Below are 27538 nucleotides of genomic sequence, written 5' to 3' on the forward strand. Positions count from 1 at the left end.
TCGCGTAGCTCTGCCCCGTCACGTGTGCCGATTCCAGCCTCCTGATTGGCTGGAATCGGCACACGTGATGGGGCGGAGCTACGCGATGACGCGTAGAAGGGGCGGAGCCAGAATGCCGCTCGTGCCGGACCGAGCCAAAGGCAGAAGACCCTTCTGCGCAAGCGCGTCTAATCGGGCGATTAGACGCTGAAGTTAGACGGAGCCATGGAGACGGGGACGCTAGCAACGGAACAGGTAAGTGAATAACTTCTGTATGGCTCATATTTAATGCACAATGTATATTACAAAGTGCATTAATATGGCCATACAGAAGTGTATAACCCCACTTGCTTTCGCGAGACAACCCCTTTAAGAAGGGTGAAGTAGAATACTATGGGCATGTAGTCGCCACCTATATGGGGCAGATACTGTATACTCGCTAATGTCTGAGGATATGGCACAGACATGTTAGCCAGGACTCGTTCCCATGGTGTGGCTAACTTGTGATGGATGCTATGGACATATCAAAAGAAGTAACAAGTGTCAGAGCAAAGAAAATAGTATGTAGAAATTGTTGATAATTAGGTCGTGTCCATAAAGTATCGCTGGACCGTCACGTCCGTAAAGCGTATCCAGTGTTTGGGAAGAATCTAGATGAACGTATGGGAAGTAGAAAACTGTTCCAGTCAATCCCCAGAACTAGTCGGCACAAAACTTTGACGTGAAGCAGATAACATTACGATGCAAGTCTATAAATCTGCCCGGACAGGGGCGAAACCCCATATGGGTACTGAACCCTGTGAACCCTCTAGGGCAGTAATGGCGAACCGTTGAGAGACCAAGTGCCCAAACTGCAACCCAAAACCTACTTATTTATCGCGAAATGCCAACATGTCAGGGGCGGGGCTTATCACGACGTACGATTTTTACCTGCGTTCTAAAAAGGACAGGGCTGCTTTGAAATATACAGCGTGCTGAAAGACAACGATGAGTCTTATCAGGGATACAGCTGATACTATTGTTTCAGCTGTATCCCACTCCCTAAACACAGGCGGGGTATGAAGAACAGAGCTGTCCAGCTGCGTTCTCCATACCCCACACGGAGCGCTCGGCTGTATAACAGCCGGGCGCTCCATGCAGAAAACAGCTGGATGCAGAAAACAAGTGGGAATACCTTGCTTGTCTTCTGCATCCTCCGCTCCGAGCGCGTCTGGCTGTATAACAGCTGGGCGCCCGGAGCGGGGAAAAGCTGGATGCAGAAGGCAAGCAGGGACAGCCGGGCGCTCCACGTGGGGGACAGCTGGATGTAGAGAACAAACGGCCCTCCACTTGTTCTCTGCATCCTCCAGAGCACAAGGTGATTGCTCAACGTTTGAGCGATCATCTTGCGGTGTAAATGACACAAAGATATTGCTCAAGAGTCGCTTAAAAGACCTCTTTTGAGCGATAATCGTTGTGTCTAAATGGGCTTTTATTGTTCGGTGTAAAAGGGTAATAACTGAGTGCTGGGACACACTAAAGGTCCTTTTACACACAAAGATATCTTTCAAAAGATTGGATGAAAGTACTAATAGGCATTAATTGCTATTAGTATGTATCAGCTTCATTTGCATGCAAATGTGCTTCTGGGAGCTGTTCCAGAACTCAGCAGGAGGTCTGAGCTCTGTAATTAGCTGCATTTTTCAGCCACAGGCTCCCCTTGGAGAATTCAGCACCATGGACCACAGACACAGTGTAGGGTCCTGCTAATCAGCTGTTCTGTCAGGGAGGCCCAGAACATAGAACAGCTGTAAAAATGTTATCAGCTGTTATCAGATCTCCGCTGGCAGAACACAGCGTGTGGTCCTGCTTATCAGTTGTTCTGCTGATCGACTGTTTTCAAGCAGAACTGAAAAACGTCGTTCAGCAGAAAACTGAAAGATAGGCACATTTAGACACAAAGATTATCGCTCAAAAGACGGCTTTCGAGTGATAATCATTGTGTCTAAATGGGGCTTTAAAACAGTAGCAATGAACATATGCAAATGAGAGAAAATTAAGTGTTTGCTTCAGTGCAATGTGATGAAATGTCGGTACGTCTTACCAGTCTTTGTTGTGATTTCCAGTTTTTGAAATACCATATTTTTTTGTCCGCAGCACATGATTCATCTTGCTGACCTGAATCCCTACATTCTGTGTTCAATATGCAAGGGATACTTCATCGACGCCACTACTATAACCGAATGTCTTCATACATGTGAGTACTACCCAGGAGAATCGTACATCGTTGAATGTTGTACGAGATGAAAGGGGTTGTACCAAAACTGACTTTTACCACCTATCCACAGGATAACCCCCATCCTACCTGTTCCTGAGAATAGGGGTCCCATATCCTCCTTCCTCACTAAGGGCTCATTGCACCTTCTGCAATTAGGGGGGGAGATTGAACAGAGCGATGGTCATGTAGTGCCACTCCATTCATTTTCAATGGGACAGCTGGAGGTAGCAGAGCGCTTGTACTCGGCTATTTCCGTCAGCCCCATTGAAATGAATAGAGCAGCTCCTCGCATGTGCGGTCACCATTCCATTTAATCTTCATGTCACTGCGGGTGGGTGCAGTAAGCCCGCAGTGATGAGAACAGGGGAGCATGGGACCCTCATTCTTGGGATCAGTGGATAAAGGTCAATTTTAGGAATAAACCTTTAAATTTAAAGCAGTGGCTATTGCTCATGATGGGGGGTGGGTTCTGAGTGAGCCTTACAGGACATATGAGTAAGCGTTGACTTGATGGGATCACCCTCCTTTTAAAGCCGTTTTCCATGCAAAATCGTATTGATGACCTAACCTTCAGTTTAGGTCATCAATAGTTGATCGGCTGGGGTCTACCACTCGGGACCCTGGTCGATCAGATGATCGTGTGCCAGCTGTCAGCGACGCAAATGCACAGGCTGGGATCTCATTGAAATCAATGCAGTTACAAGCACTGGCCACTATATGGGTTGGAGCAGTAGCTTCCACTCCAACCCATGTGTATTTGTGGCATTGACAGCAGGCACCTAATCTGCTGATTTGCTGGGATCCTGAGTGGTGGGCCACGGCCAGTCTTGATAAATGTTGTTTTGCCTGGAAAACTCCTTTAATTATGCAACTTAAAGAATATAGTAGAGTAATACCACAATTTTAATATTTCCATGTACTCTACTGTAATGTCTCCCTTTTGTGTTACAGTTTGTAAAAGCTGCATTGTGAGGCATTTCTACTACAGTAACCGATGTCCTAAATGCAATGTTGTGGTGCATCAGACACAGCCGCTTTATAATATCAGGTGAGGATTATTGCTACTTCATTACATTAGCAAGACAATCCATACAGTGCTGTGTGGTCAGCGTCTGTAGCAGAGTACAGTATGTGACCAAACCTCACCTCCCTACATGCAGGGGCATTGCTGTCAGGTTGGTCCCTCTTTGTTATAACTTCTTGTATTTTTCTGGGAAATTTTGTATTGAGTATTAAACCATTGCTGTGCGAATTTGCACCCATTCAACATTAAAGGGGTTGTCCAGGATTAGAAGAAAACATATCTGCGTTCTTCCAGAAGCTGCACCACACCTGTCCTCAAGTTGTATGTGGTATTGCAGCTTGGCCCCATTCATTTCAGTGGAGCTGAGCTGCAAGACCAGACACAATCTGTGGAGAGGAGTGATACTGCTTCTGGAAATGGCCAATGGGTTTTTTAATTTTGGACTACCCCTTTAATGTTGGTGAATAAGGGCCGACTCATGGTCAGAGTTTCAAACAATACTTAAGAGTAGACCAGAAAGTGGGAACACACAAAACTTTGCATTGTGTATCTTTAAGGCTTTTTTTTTTCATTTATTGTGAATGCTGCCCTATCGGTCATAATTAATAAAAAAAAACACAACTCAGTCCTGCAGTGCAGTCAGAATAGTGCCTGAAGGTAAATCTACCACAGGATATTCGGATGGACAGCTTAGAGTTCCTTCACATCACCTTCGAGGGTTCCATTTGGAACCTCCACCACTGAATTCCGTGCTGCGTCTGGTGCGATTTCGTCCTGTAAAATGCTGGACATAAAGCAAACAAACCCCATTATAATATGTGAGGGACTTTCAGCACCATCATATAATGGTTCCATTCATCCAGTTTGTTCAGTTTTCCTGCTCCTGTAACGGAGCAGTAGTGTGAAATAAGTGAATTCGGAGCCACAAAAATATATGTACCAGACAATCCGGGACATGGCACCCAATAAAGCCCCAGGCCCCGATGGCCTCCCGATTGAAGTGTACCGGAAATATGACGAACAACTGGCCCCGCTGCTACTAGAAACATTACAACAGGCCCAACTAGACAACTCCCTCCCACCCTCGTTTTATGGAGCATCTATCATAGTCATCTTGAAACCAGACAAAGACCCTACAGACTGTAGCTCTTACCGGCCCATTTCCTTGGTAAACGACGATTATAAAATCCTAACAAAACTCCTGGCCACAAGACTAAACCAAGTAATCCTATCAATTATACACCCTGACCAGACTGGCTTTATGCCAGGAAAATCCACGACAATTAAAGGGGTTGTCCCACGCCGAAACGTTTTTTTGTTTTTTTTTCAATAGCCCCCCCGTTCGGCGCGAGACAAACCCGATGCATGTGTTGAAAAAAAAAAGGGATAGTACTTACCCGAATCCCCGCGCTCCGGTGACTTCTTACCTACCTTGCGAAGATGGCCGCCGGGATCTTCACCCTCGGTGGACCGCAGGTCTTCTGTGCGGTCCATTGCCGATTCCAGCCCCCTGAGTGGCTGGAATCGGCAAACGTGACGGGGCGGAGCTACGAGGAGCAGCTCTCCAGCACGAGCGGCCCCATTCAGAAGGGAGAAGACCGGACTGCGCAAGCGCATCTAATCGGGCAATTAGACGCTGAAAATTAGACGGCACCATGGAGACGGGGACGCTAGCAATGGAACAGGTAAGTGAATAACTTCTGTATGGCTCATAATTAATGCACGATGTACATTACAAAGTGCATTAATATGGCCATACAGAAGTGTATACCCCAACTTTGTTTCGCGGGACAACCCCTTTAACATACGGAGAGTACAGACAACGATTCAACTGGGCAAACAGTTTAACATGCCCTGGGCATTGGTCTCACTGGACATAATGAAGGCCTTTGACTCGCTGGAGTGGACTTTCCTCGAGGCCTGCCTGGTCCGTTTCGGGTTTGGCCCCCAATTCTTACAATGGGTCAAAATCATATACAAAACGCCAAGCGCTAATGTAATAGTAAATGGCATCCCATCCACCAAGTTCCGCCTCGCAAGAGGCACCCGTCAGGGCTGTCCGCTGTCCCCGGCTTTATTTGCTATAGCCATCAAAGCCATGGCAATTCAGTTGAGAAGTACCCCTGATGTAACCGGCATTAAATGGGCGGGCCTTGAAAGTAAAGTGGGCTTATATGCAGACGATACGATCCTATTTTTGTCAGACCCTACAACCTCCTTCTCTCACGCTATGTCCAAAATTGACAAATTTTCCCACCTATCTGGACTACATGTCAACTGGCCCAAGTCCACAATTCTATATACAAATCTCAACCCAATAACAGACCCTTGTGTCGCCAGATATAACCTAGCCGTGGTTTCCACATTCAAATATTTAGGAATGTATATGTCCCGAAACCAAAATAACGCTATAAAAGATAATATTGACCCACTGCTGGGAAATGTTAAAAATAAACTCGAGCGATGGTCTAAATTACCGCTTTTCGGTGGCCGGCCGCATAAACCTGATAAAGATGGCCATTCAACCTAAATGCCTGTACATACTACAGCATATGTCAATATTTGTACCCAAACACATTTTCCAAACCCTCAACTCCCTCATCACATCTTTCATTTGGAACTCCACACGATCAAAGCTTAGTCTTTCAACCCTACAGAGACCTAAAGAGCAGGCTGGAATGGCACTTCCAGATCTGCACATATACTACCTAGCCGGACAGCTGCGTAATATCCGGAACTGGTTCCTAGAACGGGAAATGCCCATCGCTGACCAATATCTGGCAAAACAAGTGACAGGTAACAACCTTTTAAGCTTCCTGGAATTCCCAGAACATACAAATCCCTCCGATACACTGCCACTTCACAAACTAGCCTTAAAGGTGTGGAAGGAGGCTAAGGCCATCCAACAGTACAAAGGAGTGATGTGTGAACTTCCCTTATGGAACAATCCTGGCCTTAAGGCCTGCAGTCGGTCCCAGACCCCCAATATTGGAGATCTTTTGGGGTGGTGTCAGTGGGAGACGTCTATACGGACGGGAGCCTCCTTACATGCAACCAACTACGCGAAAAAATACAGTCCCCACAATTTCAACTATTTAGATACTTCCAGCTGAGGCATGCCCTGAACTCCCAATTTCCACCTACCTCTACACGCATATCCAAATTCCCCACAATCGGCATCCTCAGATCCCAGGGACCTAAGGGCCTAATCTCAGTGCTTTATACGCATCTCCTCTCAGCAATAACCGACCATAACCCGCCCTCAGCTTACGATAAATGGAAGACTGCCATCCCGTCCTTATCACCGGAGGACTGGACAGACATATCGGAATCCCATCTCTTAGTCTCCCCTGCAGTCAACAATAAATTGATTCAGCTATATATTATCCACCAAGCATACCTCACACCCAACCGAATATATATAAAATGGGCAATTCTTCCTCAAACTCCTGTCATAGATGCCGCCAACCAGAGGCTAACTTCTGGCATCTGATCTGAGATTGCCCCCTGGTAAACGGATTCTGGTCTGAGATTGTATCCTTCATAAACTCACTATTACCATCCCCTCTAAGTATTGGGATGGACCCCAAGACAATTCTGTTTGGCCTACTGGAGGAGGAGGTGTGGCCGCACCACACCCGTATTTTTCTACAGAAGACTCTATTTTTGGCACGCAAAACAATAGCCACTCATTGGATGGCTGCGGGAATCCCCACGATTTCATGTTGGGTTCGGTCGGTGAACACAGTAATCTCCTATGAGAAAATTATCTATCAAAATAGAGGATGCCCAAACAAATTTCAAAAAATATGGGATATCTGGCTGGATACCAACTCCACCTTATCCGCGGACTGAACGCCCAGACTCATGCCCCTTTTCTCTCTCCCCCCCCCCCCCTCTCCCCACATGTACTCCTGTGTCCCCCTCTTCTTAACAAATAGCAAATGCAGAGCTTTACTCCACAAAGAGTTCAACCAATCGGCATGGACGGTTCAGGTTTATCGGTTAAAGTTTATTGTTATTTACAAGAAAAAATATACAAGGAAAACGTTATGTTACTACGTTTAAAGGGGTTGTCCCGCGAAAGCAAGTGGGGGTATACACTTCTGTATGGCCATATTAATGCACTTTGTAATGTACATCGTGCATTAAATATGAGCCATACAGAAGTTATTCACTTACCTGCTCCGTTGCTAGCGTCCCCGTCTCCATGGTGCCGTCTAATTTCAGCGTCTAATCTCCCGATTAGACGCGCTTGCGCAGAAGAGTCTTCTCCCTTCTCTTGGGTCTCGGCACGAGCAGAGTTCTGGCTCCGCCCCCTCTACGCATCATCGCGTAGCTCCGCCCCATCACGTGTGCCGATTCCAGCCAATCAGGAGGCTGGAATCGGCAATGGACCGCACAGAGCCCACGGTGCACCATGGGAGAAGACCCTCGGTGCATCGTGGGTGAAGATCCCGGCGGCCATCTTGCTAAGGTAAGGAAGAAGTCGCCGCAGCGCAGGGATTCGGGTAAGTACTAAACAGTTGTTTTTTTTTAACACATGCATTGGGTTTGTCTCGCGTCGAACGGGGGGGCCTATTGAATTTAAAAAAAACCCCGTTTCGGCGCGGGACAACCCCTTTAAGCAAGTTACAGCACAGCATGTATTCTATGTAACACTGAGTCTATTTTCGTCATGACTTTATTATGTACTGTGCAAATTTTCCTTTAATAAAGAAAACAAAGTTAAAAAAAAAATATATATACAATAGAAAACAATGGTGCAAATGTGAATTTGGCCGATTTTGGTGTTTTTCTGCTGTTTGCTACTTTTGAGCACTATTTGTAACTCTTGTAAGGCCAAATTCACCTTTTCACCATTGTTTTCCGTTGTTCATTTCGTCAGCATAGGAGTTGAGCAGCGAAAATACCGGAAGTGTCAGACCTGGTTCATAAGTGACACGGATAGCACTCAACAGACCCAACTGACTATAACGGGTTCCATCCGGGCTTCAGTCTCACCAGCTCGCATGTTACCAGATGAAACAGCTGTTTTGTCCAAATGGGAACAGAGGCTAAGATGGCATTACCCATCGCGACAGGGAAGGTTCACCAGGAGTGCCCACATATATTGAAAGAATGCAACATCTCTTTAGGTTGGAAAACTAAATGAACTCTGGAAGCAGATTCTACAATGTGTGAGTGGCATAATGAAAGATTGGGCTGCCCTGCATAGGGGGCCAACTGGGTGAGGTATGACACCAAAGGGAGAGAATCCTTCTGTCCTGCTCTGTACCATCAAGGCATAACACAGTATTGCATGTACCCTTTATGTTCCTTTAATGGGGGAAACAAACGCAACACATTATAAATGGCAACAGAAGGGTTGTTTCTTCCTCCGATTAGGTCAGGTTCACGCTTTAGCATCAGTATTTCTGCAGTGGTTTATGCTATCTTGGTATCATAGGGTATATTTTGGGCATAAACTATAGAGGGACTATAGATTTGATCTAATAAACGTATTTCTGTTGATTGTACACTGAAAATATGTTTGGTTTTAGGTTGGATAGACAGTTGCAGGACATAGTCTACAAATTAGTCGTCGATTTGGAAGAGCGTAAGTTTTATTTTCTTTGCTTTATTTATTTTTCTTTTAATAATCTTTACATTTGTGGAAAATTGTACGGACAATGGAATACAAAAATGGTATATTCAAAGCTGACCATAAAGGACATAAAAGGGAATTGTAGAAACTAGAACAACGATGAAATGTCAAATACAATTAGAAGGGAAGGGTTCGGGGGCAATGGTAAATGAAATCAAAGAAGGGGGAAATTAGGGAGAGGGGTGTGCTGCTATAAGGGTCATTCCAGGACAAAACACCCAAGGAATAACACCTGAACATTTTCTGTTTTTGTAAAAAAAAAAAAAAATCTTGCACATTGGTTTGTTTCTAGAATGTATCCAAAAATCTTCATTCTGGAAGATCAATGGAATCAATTTTCCAGAGATCACAGAGAACCATAATTTTTGATAATTCATATTTCAGAAATTGTTGGGCATAGAAAGATGTGCAAGGTGTCATTCTCTTATAATATGTAGATTTATAACCTTTTTCCTAGATTAAAGTAAAATTTGAAAAAAAAAATCAAAAAAAGTTTTTGAATCAAGTCAGCACAAGGAGAAAGCTGAAAAAAGTGTGTGTGTGTATAATGCATGTGTGTTCTGGAATGACCCTTAACCCTTTTCAATCCACTGTCTGACGTCTTAAGACATAATGATTTAAGGCTGTACAGCTCCGATGTTGGAAGACATCCATCGGGGTTCTCTTACTGTATATTGCCAGCCTCTCTGCTGTCGGAGCCTATCCAATGTGTCACCTCATGCAGTACTGGCTTTAGTCAGCAGATAGCGCTGTTGTATAAGCAGAAAAAGAGTAAGCCCCCTAGGAAAACCAGGATACAAATTGGATTTGAAAGGGTTAAAGAAAAACTTTCCAGCGCAAGTTGTGAGTGGACGTAAGCATTCCAAAGTCACCTGATTTCTAAAAATGTATCATTGGTGCCGGAAAGGATGCTTATGAATTTTGCATTAATCAAAAATCTGTCTAGCTGGATGTGTAATGCTAAAAAACTAAGTCCATACAGTCTAGACCAGGATTGGACTGACTTTCGGAATGTTGTCCACATATGGAGCAGATAGCCCCATTGACTGTAGCTCCAGAAGTACAGAGGAGAATTCCCTAGGATAGCTTTAGCTTTGTGAGTTGGTACCATTTCAGCACTTCATAGGCCGATTCTGTATTGAGGCTGTTGAGGGAACTTGAACAAACATGGCACCATGCCCAATCATAATCTGCCTAGTCTCTGGACCTAGTTAAATGGAACTTGTCACATCCCCACAGCACCATAAACCAAGTTATGGTGCTCAGAGGGAACGTGACAGGGGGCCGGGCAATATATATTTTTTATACTCACCCACTCCCACAACCCAGCACAATCACCTGAAGTCGGCTGTCGGCACAAAAATCCTACTCTCTTCAGAATCCTGTGTGCTTGCTCTCTTATAGGGGAGGGCACTTTCTAAATGCCTTAAATCGATATCTTTAAGGTGCCCATATGTCTTCATTACCTGTCTTTCATCAAATAGCTGTTACTCCTAGCTCTCCCAAACACATAATTGCTCAGTTTGGCCATTTGTTCTGCGTGGGGACAGTGGAGAAAGCCATAACCAGACAACTGTGGCGGAGGCTCCATAGGGGACAAAAGTGTAGGAAGTTTAAATTCAACATCTCTGATCCTCCTTTTCATTGGACATCATCTAATGGAGGTAAAGTTAGGAGCCCCCCCCCCCCCCTACATATGGGAGAGTCACCTGACCCTGCCAAAATCAGTGAATTTGGACAACTGTTGTTTAATATATACTCTTTGCAAGAAAAAAAAGTCCAGCACCTAGGAATTGTCATTTTGCTGCAAAACTTTGCATGCAGTTACATCTCAGGATGAATGGTCTTGCCACCTAAAAATGGTTCCAATCCTGGCCTATAAAAAGGCTCTTGGGCTTATGTAGAGATTGCTGACCACTAGACGTGTCACTGCGACGTAGTCCAAGAGATTTTGTACAGTTACCAGAGTTTGAGAAGGGCGCATTATTGGAATGTTAAGAGCTGGTTGGTTGTGTCGACGAATTGCCCACCACCTCGGACGTTCTGACCAGACTGTTAGGAGGTGTTGGGACCAGTGGATGCATGAGGCCATGCACACAAGGCAACTGGGTTCTGTACGCCTTCGAAAGACCAGTAACAGAGAGGATCATCTGACAAACACAAGCAGCTACAACTGTTTCGTTGTCCTCCATCGAGAGACATATGGCACCATCATTACAGCCCCTGTGTCTGTCGCAACCATTTCCAAGTGCTTGGCTGACGGATATTTGGTCTTGCAGTGCACATTACATACACTGCCTTTCACACCTACCCTTATCTTCATTTGAAGTTGTGAACAACAAAACTGGACCGTTACAGAGTGTAACCCGGTTGTCTTTAGCAACAAATCCAGGTTTAGTTTAGACACTGACAACGGCCGTGTTCATGTCTAGAGACCTAGGGCTAAGCGCCTCAATCCTGCCTTTGCTGTGCAGCGGCACACTGCTGGTGTGATAGTCTGGGGGGCCATCGCATACGACAGTCCGTCACCCCTAGTAGTGGTATAAGAGACAATGACGGCTCAGCAATATGTTCAGAACATTCTGCAGCCACATGTGTTCCCCTCATGGCAGCTTCCAATAGGCTTCCAGCAGGATAATGTTCAGCCGCACACACAAGGGGTCACAGCGGCCCCCCACAACATTGTCACACTTTTATGGTCTGCCTAGATGCCAGATTTATCACCAATAGAACATGTATGAGATTTGGGACACCAGCTTCAACAACCTATGAGTTTGAACGATCTAGAGGCCCAGCTTTAGGGGAAGTGGCTACACACGGCCTGTCTCTTTTACTGTAATCTATGCCAAAAACTGGCGCAGGGTATACCAAAAAGCTACTCCAGTTCGTGACTGAAGTTGGTTTTTCATCGGGCACATGTGGGTGCCACTAGATATAACAAACCCTATTAAGAGTTTACGCCTCTTAACCCTTTCCAATCCAATTTGTATCCTGGGTTTCCTAGAGGCTTACTCTTTTTCTGCCATTATACAACCACGCTATCTGCTGGCTGAAGCCAGTACTGCATGAGGTGACATGTTGGATAGGCTCCGACAGCAGAGAGGCTGATAATTTACAGTAGGAGAACCCCGACGGACGTCTACCAACATCAGAGTTGTACAGCCTTAAATCATAATGTCTTAAGACATCAAACAGTGGATTGGAAACAGTTAATACATTTGTTGCTCATAGTCAAAGGTTGGGCTTAAGGCCATTTTAAACAGGCCCACAGGCTTTTAAACGCCTGCACGGGCCCTGATATCACCACTAAGGTCGTCAGCGCTCTTGCACAGCGTTTAAACTGAAAGACTTGCCGCTGGCTCCCGGGTTTCTCATCCGCTTCTCGCTCAGCACGTCACCTTCTATGTGAAGTGCTGAGCGGGGAGCAGAAGATGCCAGCGAGCCAACAAGGTTTTTTAAGTTGACTGAAAAGTCAGCGTGATCAACCGCGAACCAGAAGTGGGCGTTGTTTTATTTTATTTTATTTTTTGTATTTACACTGAACTATTACCGCTCAAATTCGTTCATTTGAGCAAAGTTTGAGTGATGATCGTTACGTGTAAATAGACCTTTACTTAGACCAGGGTATAAAACCTAAAACCTAGACCTAAGTATATAACTGCCATTGTGTATATATTACACTATAAAAACTTGCAAGAAACATTCATGAATTTTTTTTATTTTTTTTTTAATCCCCTTTTTAGTACCATGCTTTCCTATGGGCTGTCTCGGTCTTCTCATATTATTCATGATTGTTAATATTTCTTAGGCTGCTTTCACAGCTGTGCTGGGGATTTCGCTTTCCTGCTCCGTTCGTGTAGCAGGAAAGGGGAATCCCCATGGCTGAAGGGTTGCGTAATCACGCAGGACGGAGCCCGTTGACTATAATGGGGCCAGCCCGCTTTCCTCCCACCTCTGCGGTTTGTGGATCGAAGTAAAAGCGCCGCACGCAGCGCATTTTCTTCCAGTATTTTCGGCTGTAGCTGTGATGGAACCTCCCATTCTGTATATTTATTTATAAATTCTGTATATTTATTTTTTAGGCGAGAAAAAACAAATGTATGGTTTCTACAGAGAAAGAGGCCTGGAAGTACCTAAACCCGGTAAGGAAAGTTTTGGGGTTTTTTTTCCATTTCTACACCGTCAAATTACATTTATTTATTCCTCTTTCTACGTGAATAAATGTTATCAAATGATGTTTTTTTTCTGATTCCCAGTAATTCCACAGCCGGTCTCCACTGGTCGAGGAAGACCAAAGAAACTATTCGGACCCTTATTCCGCATTCCACCAGAACTGGATGTGTCACTACTTCTGGAGTTTATGGGGTCAGTAAATGTCTTGTAACCTGTTTTTTGCAGGGCACACAGTGTGGGCTAATCCATGAATGGCTTGTCTGACGGCATTACAGGGAAATCTACCCTATTAAGGCATACGGACATCAGAGAGGAGTCCAGCACTTGTTCCCACAGCGTTCTTTATGCTCGCGGTTGCATTGCAGCTGATTACATCAGCACTGTAACGGAACCCCCAAATGGAAACTAAGGGGAATAGTCACATGCATTTGTGTCCATTTGACTCTGCGTTATGTTAGTTTTGTTATACAGTGGTACCTTGGGATGCGAGTGCCTCAGCTTGCGAGTTTTTTGACTTGCGAGCAGGCTCTCTCCCAAATTTTTGCTCTGCTTTACGAGCAAGAACTCTGTTTACGAGCCTGCTTGCAAGTCAAAAAACTCGCAAGCTGAGGCTCAGGGGGAGTCTATACTCGCCTATCGCCGTTGTTTCGTCCTCACGATGGTCTGCGGCGCTGAGTTAACCAATCGGAGCATTAGCTTGCTGGAGGCCCTGCATCCAGAAAGCAATGCTCTGTCGGCGTGGAGGAGGATGTGACTGCCTGCATCAGTGCCGCAGACCATAGCGGAACACCGGCGGTAGGTGAGTATTGATTTTTTTTTTTTATTACTTGTAGCTAGTTTTTTTCCATTGAAATGAATTGGAATGCATTAATGGCGTTTCAATTCATGTCAATGGAGAAAAGTTCTTTGGCATACAAGTTTTTCGGCTTAAGAGCTCCGTCTTGGAACGGATTAAATTCGTATGTCAAGGCACCACTGTAGTTGCAATATAGATTAGTGTAGTTAACTACGCTATGCTATACTCCAAATAAAATGGAGGTGAACGGGACCCCTGTTGGAGAGATACAAGAGTGGAGTCTGTTTCACTAATGCATGTGAATGTTTCCGTTCGTTTCCATTTGGGAGTTCTGTCACAATGCTGATCTAATCAGCAGCAATGGAACCGTCAGACAGAATCCCACAGCGTAGTGAGAACACTATGGGAACGCTCCCCAAGCCAGATCAGACAGAGCTGCGTACAAACAGCATCTCTCGCTTTAGTGGACTGTGGACAGCTGAATAGTTGCACTTAAAAGTAGATATGTTTCCCTTGCTAATTACAACTTCTGCTTCTATTGAAGAAGGGTTGGTCTCTGTGAGGCAACTGCTTTCAAATGCTATATTTTATTTGATGTAGTACACAGTATTCTTTACACCACACAGATTTGTGTTCATGTCGTCCTATTTTAGGTGAAATTAATAAAAAATAATTCCAATGTGAAAATCGAGCAGCAAAATGAAAAAACCTTTCCTTTAACCCTTTCCAATCCACTGTCTGACGTCTAAAGACTTTATGATTTAAGGACGTACAGCTCTGATGTTGGAAACATCCGTCGGGGTTCTCTTACTGTATATTGCCAGCCTCTCTGCTGTCGGAGCCTATCCAATGTGTCACCTCATGCAGTACTGGCTTTAGGCAGCAGATAGCGCCGTTGTATAACTGCAGAAAAAGAGTAAGCCCCCCTAGGAAAACCAGGATACAAATTGGATTGGAAAGGGTTAAAATGTAGAACCTTTAATACATCCACACAGTAAGCTGCATTGTATCGCAGCCAGCATTGCCTTTTCAGCAGTTTGTGCAACGATGAGTCTTCTGTAGAATCAGACCAGATGGGCTAGTTTTCTCTCTCCACACACAGTTATGAGCTTTAGGTGCTCACGGCCCTGTCACCAGTTCACCAATTACCCTTCCTTGGACCACTTTTGTTGGCTAGTGACCACTGTATACTGGAAACACCCCACAAGACCTGCAGTTTTGGAGATGCTCTGCCCTAGTTGTCTAGCCATCAGAATGTGGCTCTTGTAAGTGTCGGTTAGATCCTTACACTTGTCTGTAGTTTCTGCTTACAACACATCAACTTCAAGAAGTGTCTGTTTGTTTGCTGCCTAAAGTAGCCGACCTCTAGACAGATGCCGTTGCATTGAGAGGATCAATAGCATTGTCAATGTTTTTGTTTTATCTACATAATCTATCTATGTCAGGGTTTCCCAAAGTGTGCCCCGCAAATCCCCAAGGAGCTCCGATGGAGGGTCTAGGTCCCTGCTCTACTCATCGCTGTAGTGGTGTCTGGATAGTCTGTACCGAGGAAATCGGGATGCAAGACCTTCGGTCGGCATAGCAGTGCAGATCACATGAGGTCTTTTATGTTGATTTCCTTATTACAGGCTGTCTGGACACCGCTATACAGCCGGGACCAATTGCGAATTATAAAAGGGATGATTGGGGCGATCGCTCCTATTGTAATCCGCTATGCTAACACTCTCCCTCCCAAGGGGGGGACCCTATCACTCTTGGGGTGGCAATGGGGGACCCTATTACTACTGGGGCCAATATAGGTGTCGCTATTAGTATTATGGCCAGTATAGGGTACGCTATTACTACTGTGGTCAATATAGGGTACACTGTTACTACTGTGGTTAATATAGGGGACGCTATTACTATACAGAGTCAAAATAGGGGATGCTATTACTATACAGGGCCGATATAGGGGACACTATTACTATACGGGGCCGTTATAGGGGAGGCTATTACTACTGGGGCCATTATGGGGGAGGCTATTACTACTGGGGCCGTTATAGGGGACACTGTTACTACTGGGGCCACCTATCTATTTTTTTTTTTTCCCCCGTTAACATTTTTACAGTTTTTATTGGTACAATTTTGGGTTAGATAAGGCTTTTTTAATCATTTTTGTGAGGCGAAATAAACAAAATAAGCATTTTGCCTGTTTTTTTAAAGGGGAAATTTTATGTTTTTTTCAATGCAGGATAACTAGTGTGATCAATTTATTGTACAGGTCCTTAGACATGATACCAATTATGTGGAATTTTTTTTTAATGGAAAAAAAGGGTTTTTGTTTTCTTTTTTATTTTCTAACACTTTTTATATTCCTGTAGGGGGCTTGAACCATAACAGCTCTGAGCATTACAGTAGCGATCATAGACAATGGAAAGCCGATCACGTCACATCAAACATAGATTGTGGCATGTGTAGGGGGTTAACAGCAGGGATCACTGTCCTTATGAATCCCTGCTGTTGCAGTGGGAGGCCGGCTATCAGTAACAGACAGCTCCCACTGTGGGATGGCATGGGTTCAGCTTCTGATCCCACACCATGCACATGACGTACGTTTATGTCCTGTTGCGTGAAGTACCCTGCAGTCAGGACTTAAACTTACATCCTGTGGCATTAAGGGGTTAAAGGGAATCTGTCATCAGGGTTAATGCTTTCCTATCTGAGGGCTGCATAAAGTAGTTACAGGCACCCTGATATCCGTATGGTATTTTCATAAAAACAGTTCTTCTGGTGCAGCAGGAATCGGTCGCCAGGCTTGAGTCCTCATAGCCGCACCATTTGATGTAGATTTTGGTGCAGATTTCTTCGCTGCGGAAAATCTGCAGCGAATCCACCACATGTGAACATACCCTAAGGCTGGGGTCACACGGGACGTATACCCAGCGGAAATCTCGCGGTATTGCCGCAGCGAAAAAATGCAAGATTTCCACGGGATAAGTGCAGCTTCAAAACCCGCTGCACTTAGTCGTGGGTTTTGGAGCGGCTTCACCGCATGCTTTTCCGTTGCAGCCGTCTTTCCCCACCTGCTGAAAGAACATAGTTACAGTGCCGGGACTTGAGCGGCTAGATGCGCCTCAGCCCCGGCAGCGGCGAAGAGGTAAGTATGTATTTTTTTTTTCACACCAGATAGAAATTATTTTTTACAGGGAAGGGCTTATATATTAAGCCCTTCCGCAAAAAATCACTGCGGGGGTGCCGGCATCCTATTGCCTTCAATGGGGTCGCCGGCAGCGGCGGCTCCATTGAAATCAATAGGAGGGCTTTGCAGTCCCCTCCCACAGCTGTCACCGCTGTGGGAGGGGATTCTTTACTCCCCATGCAGTAAATTCAGCTGACAGCTCAGTGTTCTGCACATTTCAGCACTAGAGCTGTCCACAGAAACCTTCCGGGGTTTAACTGCATGGTCAGTGCAGGAAGCCCCGGAGATTGTCCGGGCGTGCCAATTAAGGGGTTAAAGGGTCATTCACGTTTAAAAAAAAGAAAAGAAAAACTGGTTCGGGACCAGCTGTGCTCCTATCTATGAGCTTTGCTTAAACACATTACATATGACCTCTGCCACCAGTAATTATATATAATCATCTATTTGCATACCAGCCTAGTATTCTGTGTTCTAAATGTTAGTGCCACAAGGGGGCAGAAGATACCAGCATTAGTTACGTGGGTGGGTAATCTCCTAGGAGATCATCTGCCTTCATCTGCACTCAGTGTTGCATCACCTTATAAAAAGCATTCCCTTTCCTGATGTCTCAGATACATGATATTCATGTGATGTTTAGGATCTCATCCATTTACCAAATGTGTAGACATTGCTGATTAATTAAAATGAAGCTGCAATTTGGAGCCGCTTTCAGTATTACATTAGGGAATTGCATTATGAACGGTTCTCTAATGTGATTTTATAGGCCTCTCTCTCGTTTCAAGCAAAGGCGATCCTGCTAAAAGACCTTCGTTACAATTGTATAGTTCATGTTTGCATTCTTTCCAAATTTAGAAATGCAGATGAAGTTAATCAGTGCGGCTATTCGCACGGCTGTATACCTCAGTGCGGCTATTCGCACGGCTGTATACCTCAGTGCGGCTATTCGCACGGCTGTATACCTCAGCGCGGCTATTCGCACGGCTGTATACCTCAGCGCGGCTATTCGCACGGCTGTATACCTCAGCGCGGCTATTCGCACGGCTGTATACCTCAGCGCGGCTATTCGCACGGCTGTATACCTCAGCGCGGCTATTCGCACGGCTGTATACCTCAGCGCGGCTATTCGCACGGCTGTATACCTCAGCGCGGCTATTCGCACGGCTGTGTACCTCAGCGCGGCTATTCGCACGGCTGTGTACCTCAGCGCGGCTATTCGCACGGCTGTGTACCTCAGCGCGGCTATTCGCACGGCTGTGTACCTCAGCGCGGCTATTCGCACGGCTGTGTACCTCAGCGCGGCTATTCGCACGGCTGTGTACCTCAGCGCGGCTATTCGCACGGCTGTGTACCTCAGCGCGGCTATTCGCACGGCTGTGTACCTCAGTGCGGCTATTCGCACGGCTGTGTACCTCAGTGCGGCTATTCGCACGGCTGTGTACCTCAGTGCGGCTATTCGCACGGCTGTGTACCTCAGTGCGGCTATTCGCACGGCTGTGTACCTCAGTGCGGCTATTCGCACGGCTGTGTACCTCAGTGCGGCTATTCGCACGGCTGTGTACCTCAGTGCGGCTATTCGCACGGCTGGATACCTCAGCGCGGCTATTCGCACGGCTGTCAGAGCGATCACGTTATTCACACCTTCAACATAGGAAAAAAAGTTTTCCATATGTTGGGGATTGCCAGGAGTTTAAAAAGTTGCACTTGGTTTCAAGTTGCAATCTTCATTCCTTTCATTCATTTTTGAACCCCTTATATGCAGTTTGGAATCTGCTCCTAGTTTCCGACTCTTCTCAAGTGGACCTGTGTTTCCCAGTAATACATGTGAGATGTAAATTCTGTGGATCCTGCAGTGGCTCTCATGTATCAGCACAGCTTCATTCCTGTACTGGATCTACAGTCCATGAGATATCTTTCCTTCCGTGTGCTGAACGACATGGATACTGAGTGTATGATCACCCTTCAGTCTGCAATTAGTTCTCCCAACACTTGTACACAATCTGTATGATCCACTTTCATCCTTCTGCAAACTGCTTAGGCTGAATTGCGGAATCCGGAACCGCCTACAGATTCCGCAGCAAATACCGCCCATAGCATGCAGTTGCAAAAGTGATTCTTCATGCACACGACTGGAAACCAATTGCAGTTTCCGCACATAGATAAAAGTACAGAAAAGAAGAAAATATAGGTACATGCAGATGCCGGGTGGGCACAGGGTCGGATTCTGCATGCATGAGCCCGCAGCAGAATCGGACCCTGTGCCCAGCCGGCATTCCGCGCATACCTGTATTTTCTTCTTTTCTGTACTGTACTCCGCATGGCGAGCCATCAGACATGTGCAGTACAGATTTTTTTAAAGTCCTGCCTTCCCTGTGCCATCGCGTGGCAATGACATGGAATCCGTGACCTTTCTGCAAAGGCGCGGTAAAAGGAGGAGTTTAAAGAAAATAATCTGTACTGCCCATGTCTGACAGCTCGCCGTGCGGACCATCCGCAGTACTCCCGCTTGCAGAATCCGACCCTGTGCCCAGCCAGCAACCATGCGTACCTGTATTTTCTTTTCTGTACTGCGGATGGTCCGCACAGCGAGCTGTCAGACATGCGTAGTACAGATTTTTATTTTTTTTAACTCCCTGCTTTTCCTGCATCATCACCTAGCGATGGATGTCCATTGCGGAAGGGCCGTAAATCGGACGGCTTCCATTGACTTCAATAGAAGCCGTCCACGCGGAATTCACGCAAAAATGGGGCATGCTGCGCTTTTTCATCTGTGAGCAGAAATAGCAATTGGTTTCTGCTCGTGTGCAGGAAGAATCACTTTTCCATAGCATACTATGGGTGGTATTTGCTGTGGAATCTGAAGGTGGACGCCCGCTCTGGATTCTGCAATGCAAATCCACCCGTGTACGTGCACCCTTCCCCTTTGCTGTTTCTAATACTGATAGAAGCGAAGGGGGAGAGTAAAGAGAGCCAATACAGCCAGGTACAGTGTGCTGTGTGATCTATCAAGTTCAGCAGGACAGCCAGCCAGGTGAAGGAGCTAGGTCAGTTTTACATCTGTGTCGCAACCTCCAGCCAGAAGATCCATCGCAGAGCCGGCTGCACATATCGTAAGAAAAAAACGCTGCATAAACGGAGCAGGAAAGTGGAATCCCCAGCGTAAGTATGAAATCACCTTTACATATGTAGTGGCCCAAAACACATATGTCTGGCCCCTCCATAATAGTCATACATGTCATGTCTTCAGTGTGAATGCAAAGTGTCTTGTCTTGAATTATGTGTATTGCACAGCTGGAGCATGTAAGAGGTTAATGTCTGAAAGTGGCTGGGATATGTCTGCTAAATGTAACAAGTTTGTCTAGTCACGTGATGTTGCCCTATATATGTGTTTGCAAGGAGTGAGTCTAAGTCAGTTCCTTTATTCTGGGTGCTGAGAGAGAGCTAGCCATATGGGGGTACCTTCAACCCTCATGTGGTGAAGAGAATGGAAGCTGAGGAAAGGTATCCTGATGTTCCCAATTCCAGGATCCCTATTTAAAGCATGAATGGAGAAAGGAGTCGCCGTGCAGAGTCCAAACTACTAAGCTCAAGTGAGTGTCTGCGGAGTGTTGTGCCCCTCCTCCAGTGTTCTCCTATATCCCGGAGTGTGTGTGTCCAGAAGCAGAGTCATGCAGAAAGCTCAGCTGTAGGCCTGTTTTCATCCTATGTCCTCCTCCCTGACCGTCTTCTAAACTGTCTTCCTGCACTGGTGTTTGAAGTTGTATTTTGTGCAAACAAGAAGTAAAAGTTCCAGTCACTCTCCATTCCCAGTGATTGAGTTATCCAAAGTTAACAGTGTGTGGACTCTAGTATTTCTACCGCCGGTGAATCAACAGTGTGAAGGAATGGTGGCGTCACGACTAAAAACTTCTTCAGTCCATTAAACATATACACGTAACCGCTGTCCCAGCGTCGCCTGGAAGAGGCCTAGTGGTGCCTTGGGCGAGGTTGCATGCGTCCCTCCAGGGAGGAGTCTGGTAGAGCCACCATGACAAGTGCCATCTCTACTCCGCCAGCTCCTCAGCGTGGGCCTTGTATCTCGGTTACTGCACATAGACTCCACAGTAGCAAAATGCTAGGACATTTTTAATGAAGGCTATTTAGAAAGTTGCTTAATTTTGCATTTGGAAAGCAATAAACAATTCAATGCAAAAGAACCATAGCCTTAAAAAATAAAATCATCATTTTATATATTGCTAAAACCTAGTATTATGTCTGCTTTCAACTGTATTAGAATTTGCTTGTGTGAGTGAAGTCCCACAGGCCAAAGAAGGCAAGTGCCGTTTTCTGGCAGCCTGTAGTTTGTGAAAGGGCAGCTTAGGCTTCATTCAGATTTCATTTTCGACTCCACCCAGGGCTCCCATCAGAGTGTCCATCTAAAATCCCAAAAATGGACCTCCTGGATGGAGCCTATGTTGTCCATTATTGAAAATTGTTGAAACGGGAGAGTCCACCATACTATTCTTTCCACCACAAAATGTCAGGAAATGAATGGAAATCTGCTGAAACTGGACCTATTGGTCTCCGTTTTAGCAGTTTTCAGTAGTGGCTGTGAGTAGCTCCATCCAGGAGTTCCGTATTTGGGATTTTAAATGGACACCCTGGACTGAGCCGAAGACCAGATCTGAATAGAGAATAAGAGCTCACTGACATGACCAGATGCGTAAAACATTTCCGGTCTGCGTTAGCCGCCCATCGTCACATATGGCAGTGACTGCCCTGCACATGACTGTGTATCTCACGCATGCCGTCATGCGCAGTGTGACTTTTTTATTCTTTCTTTTTTAATTCACCGGTCTGTCTCATAGCGAGGTTGCGTATGTATCATCGCCCGTATGCAATGTATTGCGTATGGACAGGTTGCATACTCTACCCATAGAGAAAAATAGGGCTGATGCTGCGTGATACACGGTGAAATAGAGCACGCTGCGATCTTTTTCATGTGTATATATCTACACGCAGTGTTTACACGCTAATGGGAACAGATCAGTGAAAGTCTGTGTATTTTCATTGACTCCATTCACTGTGTGTCACGTGACCGTGCGCATAATTTAACATTGGTGCCTTTTTTAGAGGTTTGGTATGTGTATATTGAATCCTGCCCTGAGCAGGGGGTTGGACGCGATGACCCTGGAGGTTCCTTCCAACTCTCCCATTCTATATTTATGTAATATGACATATATTGATATATTACGTGTTGTGATTGTGCTGTGTGCTACAATTGCTATCCTATATTGTGTTATGTTTTATCAATATATTAATGGATTGGTTTGGCCTTACTGCAGCCGTTAGGGTGGATTCAATTACCTTGATGTATTAAGGTTGACGTTAAGAACTCCCTAGGATCTAATTGCATTCCCACGCTGTGTATCTTGTGACACACTGCCCTGTTTCGCCTCCTGAGCTGAAAGCCTAAATGCTGCTGGAAGCACCACGTGACCTGCTGCATTATTCACCGCAATGAAATGGTTTTGGAAGTGCATTAGTGCCTCAAAATGAAAAGGCATGTCATTATATAGAGAGGTTTTAACGTCTACTTCAACATCAGCTTTAAAATATTTACAGCATCTGTCTGGGGAATTTGGTGATTGCATTGTGGCTTTATTTAAATGCTTCCATATTTTCTTTCAGGGCCGATGAAGGTACAGGAAGCTTCAAGGTAAATGTGTTACCAGCAATCATGAGTCTCCTATATCTGATGCTGCCTATGCTGCATAGCTTTGTGTTTGCTGCACAGCTGTAAGCTGGCGTTACATTTAAGGGGTTATTGCCTTCTCTGCAAGTTATCTTTAGGATAAGGGATAACTTGCTCATCGGTGTGGATCTTACTGCTGGGACCACCACGGATCCTGAGATTTCAGTTCCAGGTTTGTCCTGAAATGTGGGCAAAGTAGGCTGCATGTTTGTGCCTCTGCTTCAATGGGAGTATCTGAGATCCTGAAGCTCTTGAACGCTGCTACCTCCAGTGGTTCCATTGAAGTACATGGGGCAGAGGCATGCATGCGTAGCCTCTTTTGCCCACACTTTGGCATGCCCTAGGGGTTTGTTCTTTTGTAGGTAGCCTTATTTGAGTATATGAACATCAACTTTGGGCCCCTAAGAGCGAAAAGCAATAGCTGCTCTGGTGAACCTGTCCAGGCATTACATGGTTGGCCATTAATTTGACTTGTCTGGCCAGCTGCAGCTTTACCCAGCAATAACTGATTGGTGGGGATTAGAGAAGTCAGTCTTGCCATGACCATCTGATCACTAAAATCTAATTTTATGACACAACCCCTTTAAGACCGGTGTCAAACGGGAGAGAGCGCATTTGCAAAATGGGCATTGAATATTTTCACATGCGTGTGTGTTTTTTACTGTGCTTTTTGTGCACGCAAATCATACACCTTGGCCCACACAAAAAAAAAAAAAAACACACCATCATGTGCCATTCATTGAAATGGGCAATTAGTGTAATTCGTTCAATATATGCTCTTTACCTGCGCAAATACGCAGGAGAATAGAGCATGCTGCATATTTTCTTGCACAAAGAAAATGCACCCGCAAAATACGCTTATGTAAACAAACCCATTGAAATCAATGGTCTCTATTCACTGCATCCAGGGGTGTCCCAGGATTCAGCCACATACAGCACAGAACCTGGTGTCCTTACCCTAAAAGAAACAGAACTACCAAACTTTTGGCTGCTGCTCCGAGTTAGAAGAGCCAGGAGCAGTGCTCTGAGCTCACGCCCCCTCTCCGTCCCTCTGCACTATTTGCAATAAGGGGAGGCGGGATGGGGTGGAGCTAATTCCCGAAACTTAGCTCCTTCCCTGTCCCGCCTCCTCTCATTGCAAATAGTGCAGAGGGGCGGAGAAGGGGTGGGAGCTCAGAGCACTGCTCCTGGCTCTTCCAGCGTCCTCCCCCTGCAGAGAGAGACACATATATATGGTCGTCTAAATAAGCCCTTAGACAGTGTTCAGGACTATTGTTGAGCAAACCCAACCAGTAGTTTTTGTTAGAACATTTGCTAAAAGCTCAGTTCAGATTTATGCCAAACCGAACTTTTAGCAGAGTTTAACCCAAAACAGGGTTCTACTGGTTTGGTTTACTCATCACTACTAATGTATATTATTGCTCCTGGAAATTGAAAATTTGATGCTACCATTCATCCCGTAAGTAGGATGTATACTTACACAGTCAGTACTGATTGGACAGTGTCATGGTGCGTAAGGGAACTCCCTGTTGGCAAGCAAAATTGTAGCACCCAATTGTCAATTTATTCATAACCTCCTAGGAGGAATAACCAAGAGATTATATAATGCAGAGTTCTAAGAGAAAATGCTCCAATTATTTCCTAGTGCATGCAAATATTCTCTAAGGGCACGGTCACACGAGTGTAGGCGTATTTACGTTCGCACGTGCGCAGCGTTTAATCGCCGGAAAGAACGTTTTTCGGCGATCATGACCAGAGCTAGAAAGCGTATTATCGTTTGTTCCTACTTTGCAAACTATCTTTTCGGCCATCGAATATGCGTTGGCGCGTATTTCGGTCGCATATGTTCCGGGTTTTTTTCGGGTTGCCGTTTTTACGCGCCGTAAAATCGCCCGTACGAACGAATACATTGGAAACCAATGCCTCAGATGGTCATGTTTATGGGAATGGGCGCAAAAACGCGCCATTTATGCGCTCGTGTGAACGCACCCTTAAACAGACACCTCAGGAGAGCGGACAGGTGCTCTTTAAATACCTCTTGCCTCCTATAAGTAACTACTATACACCTATTCAGTCACCCTGCATTCTTAGCAGGGTATCTCTACAGGTAACACTAGATGGGAATACACAAGTCGGGATGTTTCATTGACCGGTACCCTGCTCATTCAGCTCTGCCATGAAGTTGGGGTTTGTTCTTTGTTCCTCTTTTGCAGCATATAATGAAGTAACTTTAGAGTTAAAGCGAGCGCTCGCTGAATTCTGCTGTCTCACTCTCTGCTGGAGTCCTGGCACTAACTAACCACTGCGGTGACTGGACTGCGCTCATAAATGATTAATATGCATTTTATTATTCGCGCTGTGAAGCTCTGAAGTCTCCCGAAACCTTGCTGGAGGAACATAGCTGTCATATACTCATAGTTAGTAAAGACGCGGCGTTCGTGTGACAAGCCAAGCTGCGCCTTGGAATCCTTTATTGTCCTCTGGCTAAACGACTGATCATGACCCCTGCTTTATTCTTTACTCTTGAGGAATCAGTAGGAGATCAGATTATATTGTAATTTTGCACAGAACCAGGAGGAGATCCTATTGCAATTATGATCAATTTTAGAATGGTGGAATCCCAGTTATCACAATAATGGGGTACCCCAATTTCTGCAATAAGGAGGAGTTACTCAACTGTTTTCTCAATTCCCATAGAAGCTGCTCCTCCCTGATCCAGTAATGAAGGTGCCCATGTACATTAGACTTGGGTTAATAAAAATAAATGATTTCAACTAGAATGATGGAATTAACAGCTATGAAACTCCATCATCGTAGTCGGCTGTGTTCGAAAATTTTATCTAACCAAAGTGACAGGTTGTTTGCTACGAGAACATAAAATGGGCTCATTCACATTTGCGACTTTTCCGGGCATGACCCCACTTTGCGATGCTATGCAGGGAGCAAAAATCACAGCATGTCCTTTCTTTTTGCTATATTGCCTATTGTTCTCAATGGGGCCGGCAGCAGCAGCTCCGACACCATTGAAAACAATGGGAGAACATCCCGATTCCCTGGCGCGGCTGTGACAGCTGCATCGGGGGATTCCTTCAGCCCTATAGGGATGCAAGGCTGTTTCCATGTTAAAACGCCTTGCATCCAGGGGTTTCCACATGGATTGCGAGGGTGATATCAGGCCGTGTTTCACCCTTGCCAGTGCAAAGGAGCCCCGACTCTCCCTAGCGGCTGAAGCACAACCACGCCGCTTGACTTAACATAGGTACTTTGACCTTGCCTGACAGTCACGTAATGTATCAAACTCAAATGTAATGATTTTACGGCGGTAGTGAGGATGTCACAAATCTAATGACACCAATGTGGTGCAAGAAGAAGCCTGTAAGCTTTATTTATATCAGAAGATATGTGAAAGATCGTTTTTCCTTCACCTGGTAATATTGTGATATTGCGCTGAAGATCCCACTTTCCTCTCTCTGAGGCCAAATAGTTCCATTTCTGGACGGAACCAAACTGCATCTGGCGGGCCCCATTGACTATAATGGGGTCCATTCGCTTTCCTCCCAGCTAAGGAGTTTAACGAGAGAAAAAGCATTGCTTGCAGCGATTTTCTTAAGGTATTTTCAGCCGGACCTGTGATGGAACCTCCGACCGGAGGTCCTGACGAAGATGTGAAACCGGCCTAACTAAAATATGTATGGTTGCTTTGGCTGAATGACCATTTAACAGACAATTGCTTGTTCAACCATCAACCTCCTTCCGTCTAAAGTGTATGGCCACCTTCAGATCAACCCCCAACTGCAGCCACATAATAAGATTGTCATCGCCATCCTATGTACTTTTTGCGTGTTTTGGAGCTATAGAAATACTAACTTTTTCCTTTATGCGGCGGCATATTCACATAACGGTGCTTGTCATTTATTTCCGTATCAGCCTTTGGAAAAGAAGTTTGTCCGTGTCTCGGGAGAAGCTACTATCGGACATGTTGAGAAATTCTTAAGAAGAAAGATGGAATTGAACGCAACCTGTCAGGTGAGCGAACCAAAGCTGGGGCGTCTGAGACAAGACCGCCCATGTGTATAGTTCATATATAATGAAACTGCTGATGCAGAAGTGGGAATCTGTTGCTAGGGAGACTCGGCTTTCAAGAGTCTGGCAGCTGACAACTCTTGTGGAAGCTATAATTTTATCCATAGTGCTTGTCACTCATGTGTCAGTGACATTTCAGCTCTTGGCGCTAAAGAGCGTACATGTTTGCGCTCCAGCGGCGTCTGTCAAAATAATGCTTTATTCAGAAAAAAAAATACAGTAAAAAAAAAAAAAAATTTGCACTTTTTTGGTTACGCTGTCTCCTAAAAAAAATTAATAAAAAGCGATAAAGTCCTTTGTACTCCACAATGCTGAAGCCACAGGCCCTGCTTAAACAAAACAGCCCTTACACAACCCCATAGACTAAAAAAAAATTAACGGATGGAAGTTTTTTTTTGTTTTTTTTTTTTAAAGGTTTTATTTTTTTCCAAGTAGTGTAGTACAGTACAAAAACTCAATAAATTTGGCATTGTCAAAATCATACTAACCCAGAGAATAAACTTAAGCATATCCTTTTTGCCACAGTGTGCGTACAAAGTGCTGTAAGAACCATACGGCTCTCTGCTCTTGAACGTCATTCGGGTTGAGAGGCACCACATCATGGCAGTTGGGACTCAGTTGCTTCACAAGTGCCAGTAGCGTGTTTTTTCTTGCCGAATCGGGCTGAAGG

General features: G+C 45.2%; 1 protein-coding gene across 1 annotated transcript in view; it reads left to right on the top strand.

The window, feature by feature from the left end:
• PCGF6 (polycomb group ring finger 6) overlaps nt 1-27538 on the top strand; it is a 39110-nt gene that overhangs the window by 826 nt on the left and 10746 nt on the right. Inside the window, exons 2-8 of the mRNA XM_066600900.1 lie at nt 2116-2215; nt 3188-3284; nt 8804-8859; nt 12990-13049; nt 13164-13272; nt 22722-22749; nt 26713-26811. Of these exons, the coding sequence (XP_066456997.1) occupies nt 2116-2215; nt 3188-3284; nt 8804-8859; nt 12990-13049; nt 13164-13272; nt 22722-22749; nt 26713-26811 (549 nt within the window). The remainder of the gene's footprint in view (nt 1-2115; nt 2216-3187; nt 3285-8803; nt 8860-12989; nt 13050-13163; nt 13273-22721; nt 22750-26712; nt 26812-27538) is intronic.

The sequence above is a fragment of the Eleutherodactylus coqui genome, chromosome 4 (assembly GCF_035609145.1).
Source record: "Eleutherodactylus coqui strain aEleCoq1 chromosome 4, aEleCoq1.hap1, whole genome shotgun sequence".
NCBI classification, from domain to species: Eukaryota; Metazoa; Chordata; class Amphibia; order Anura; family Eleutherodactylidae; genus Eleutherodactylus; species Eleutherodactylus coqui.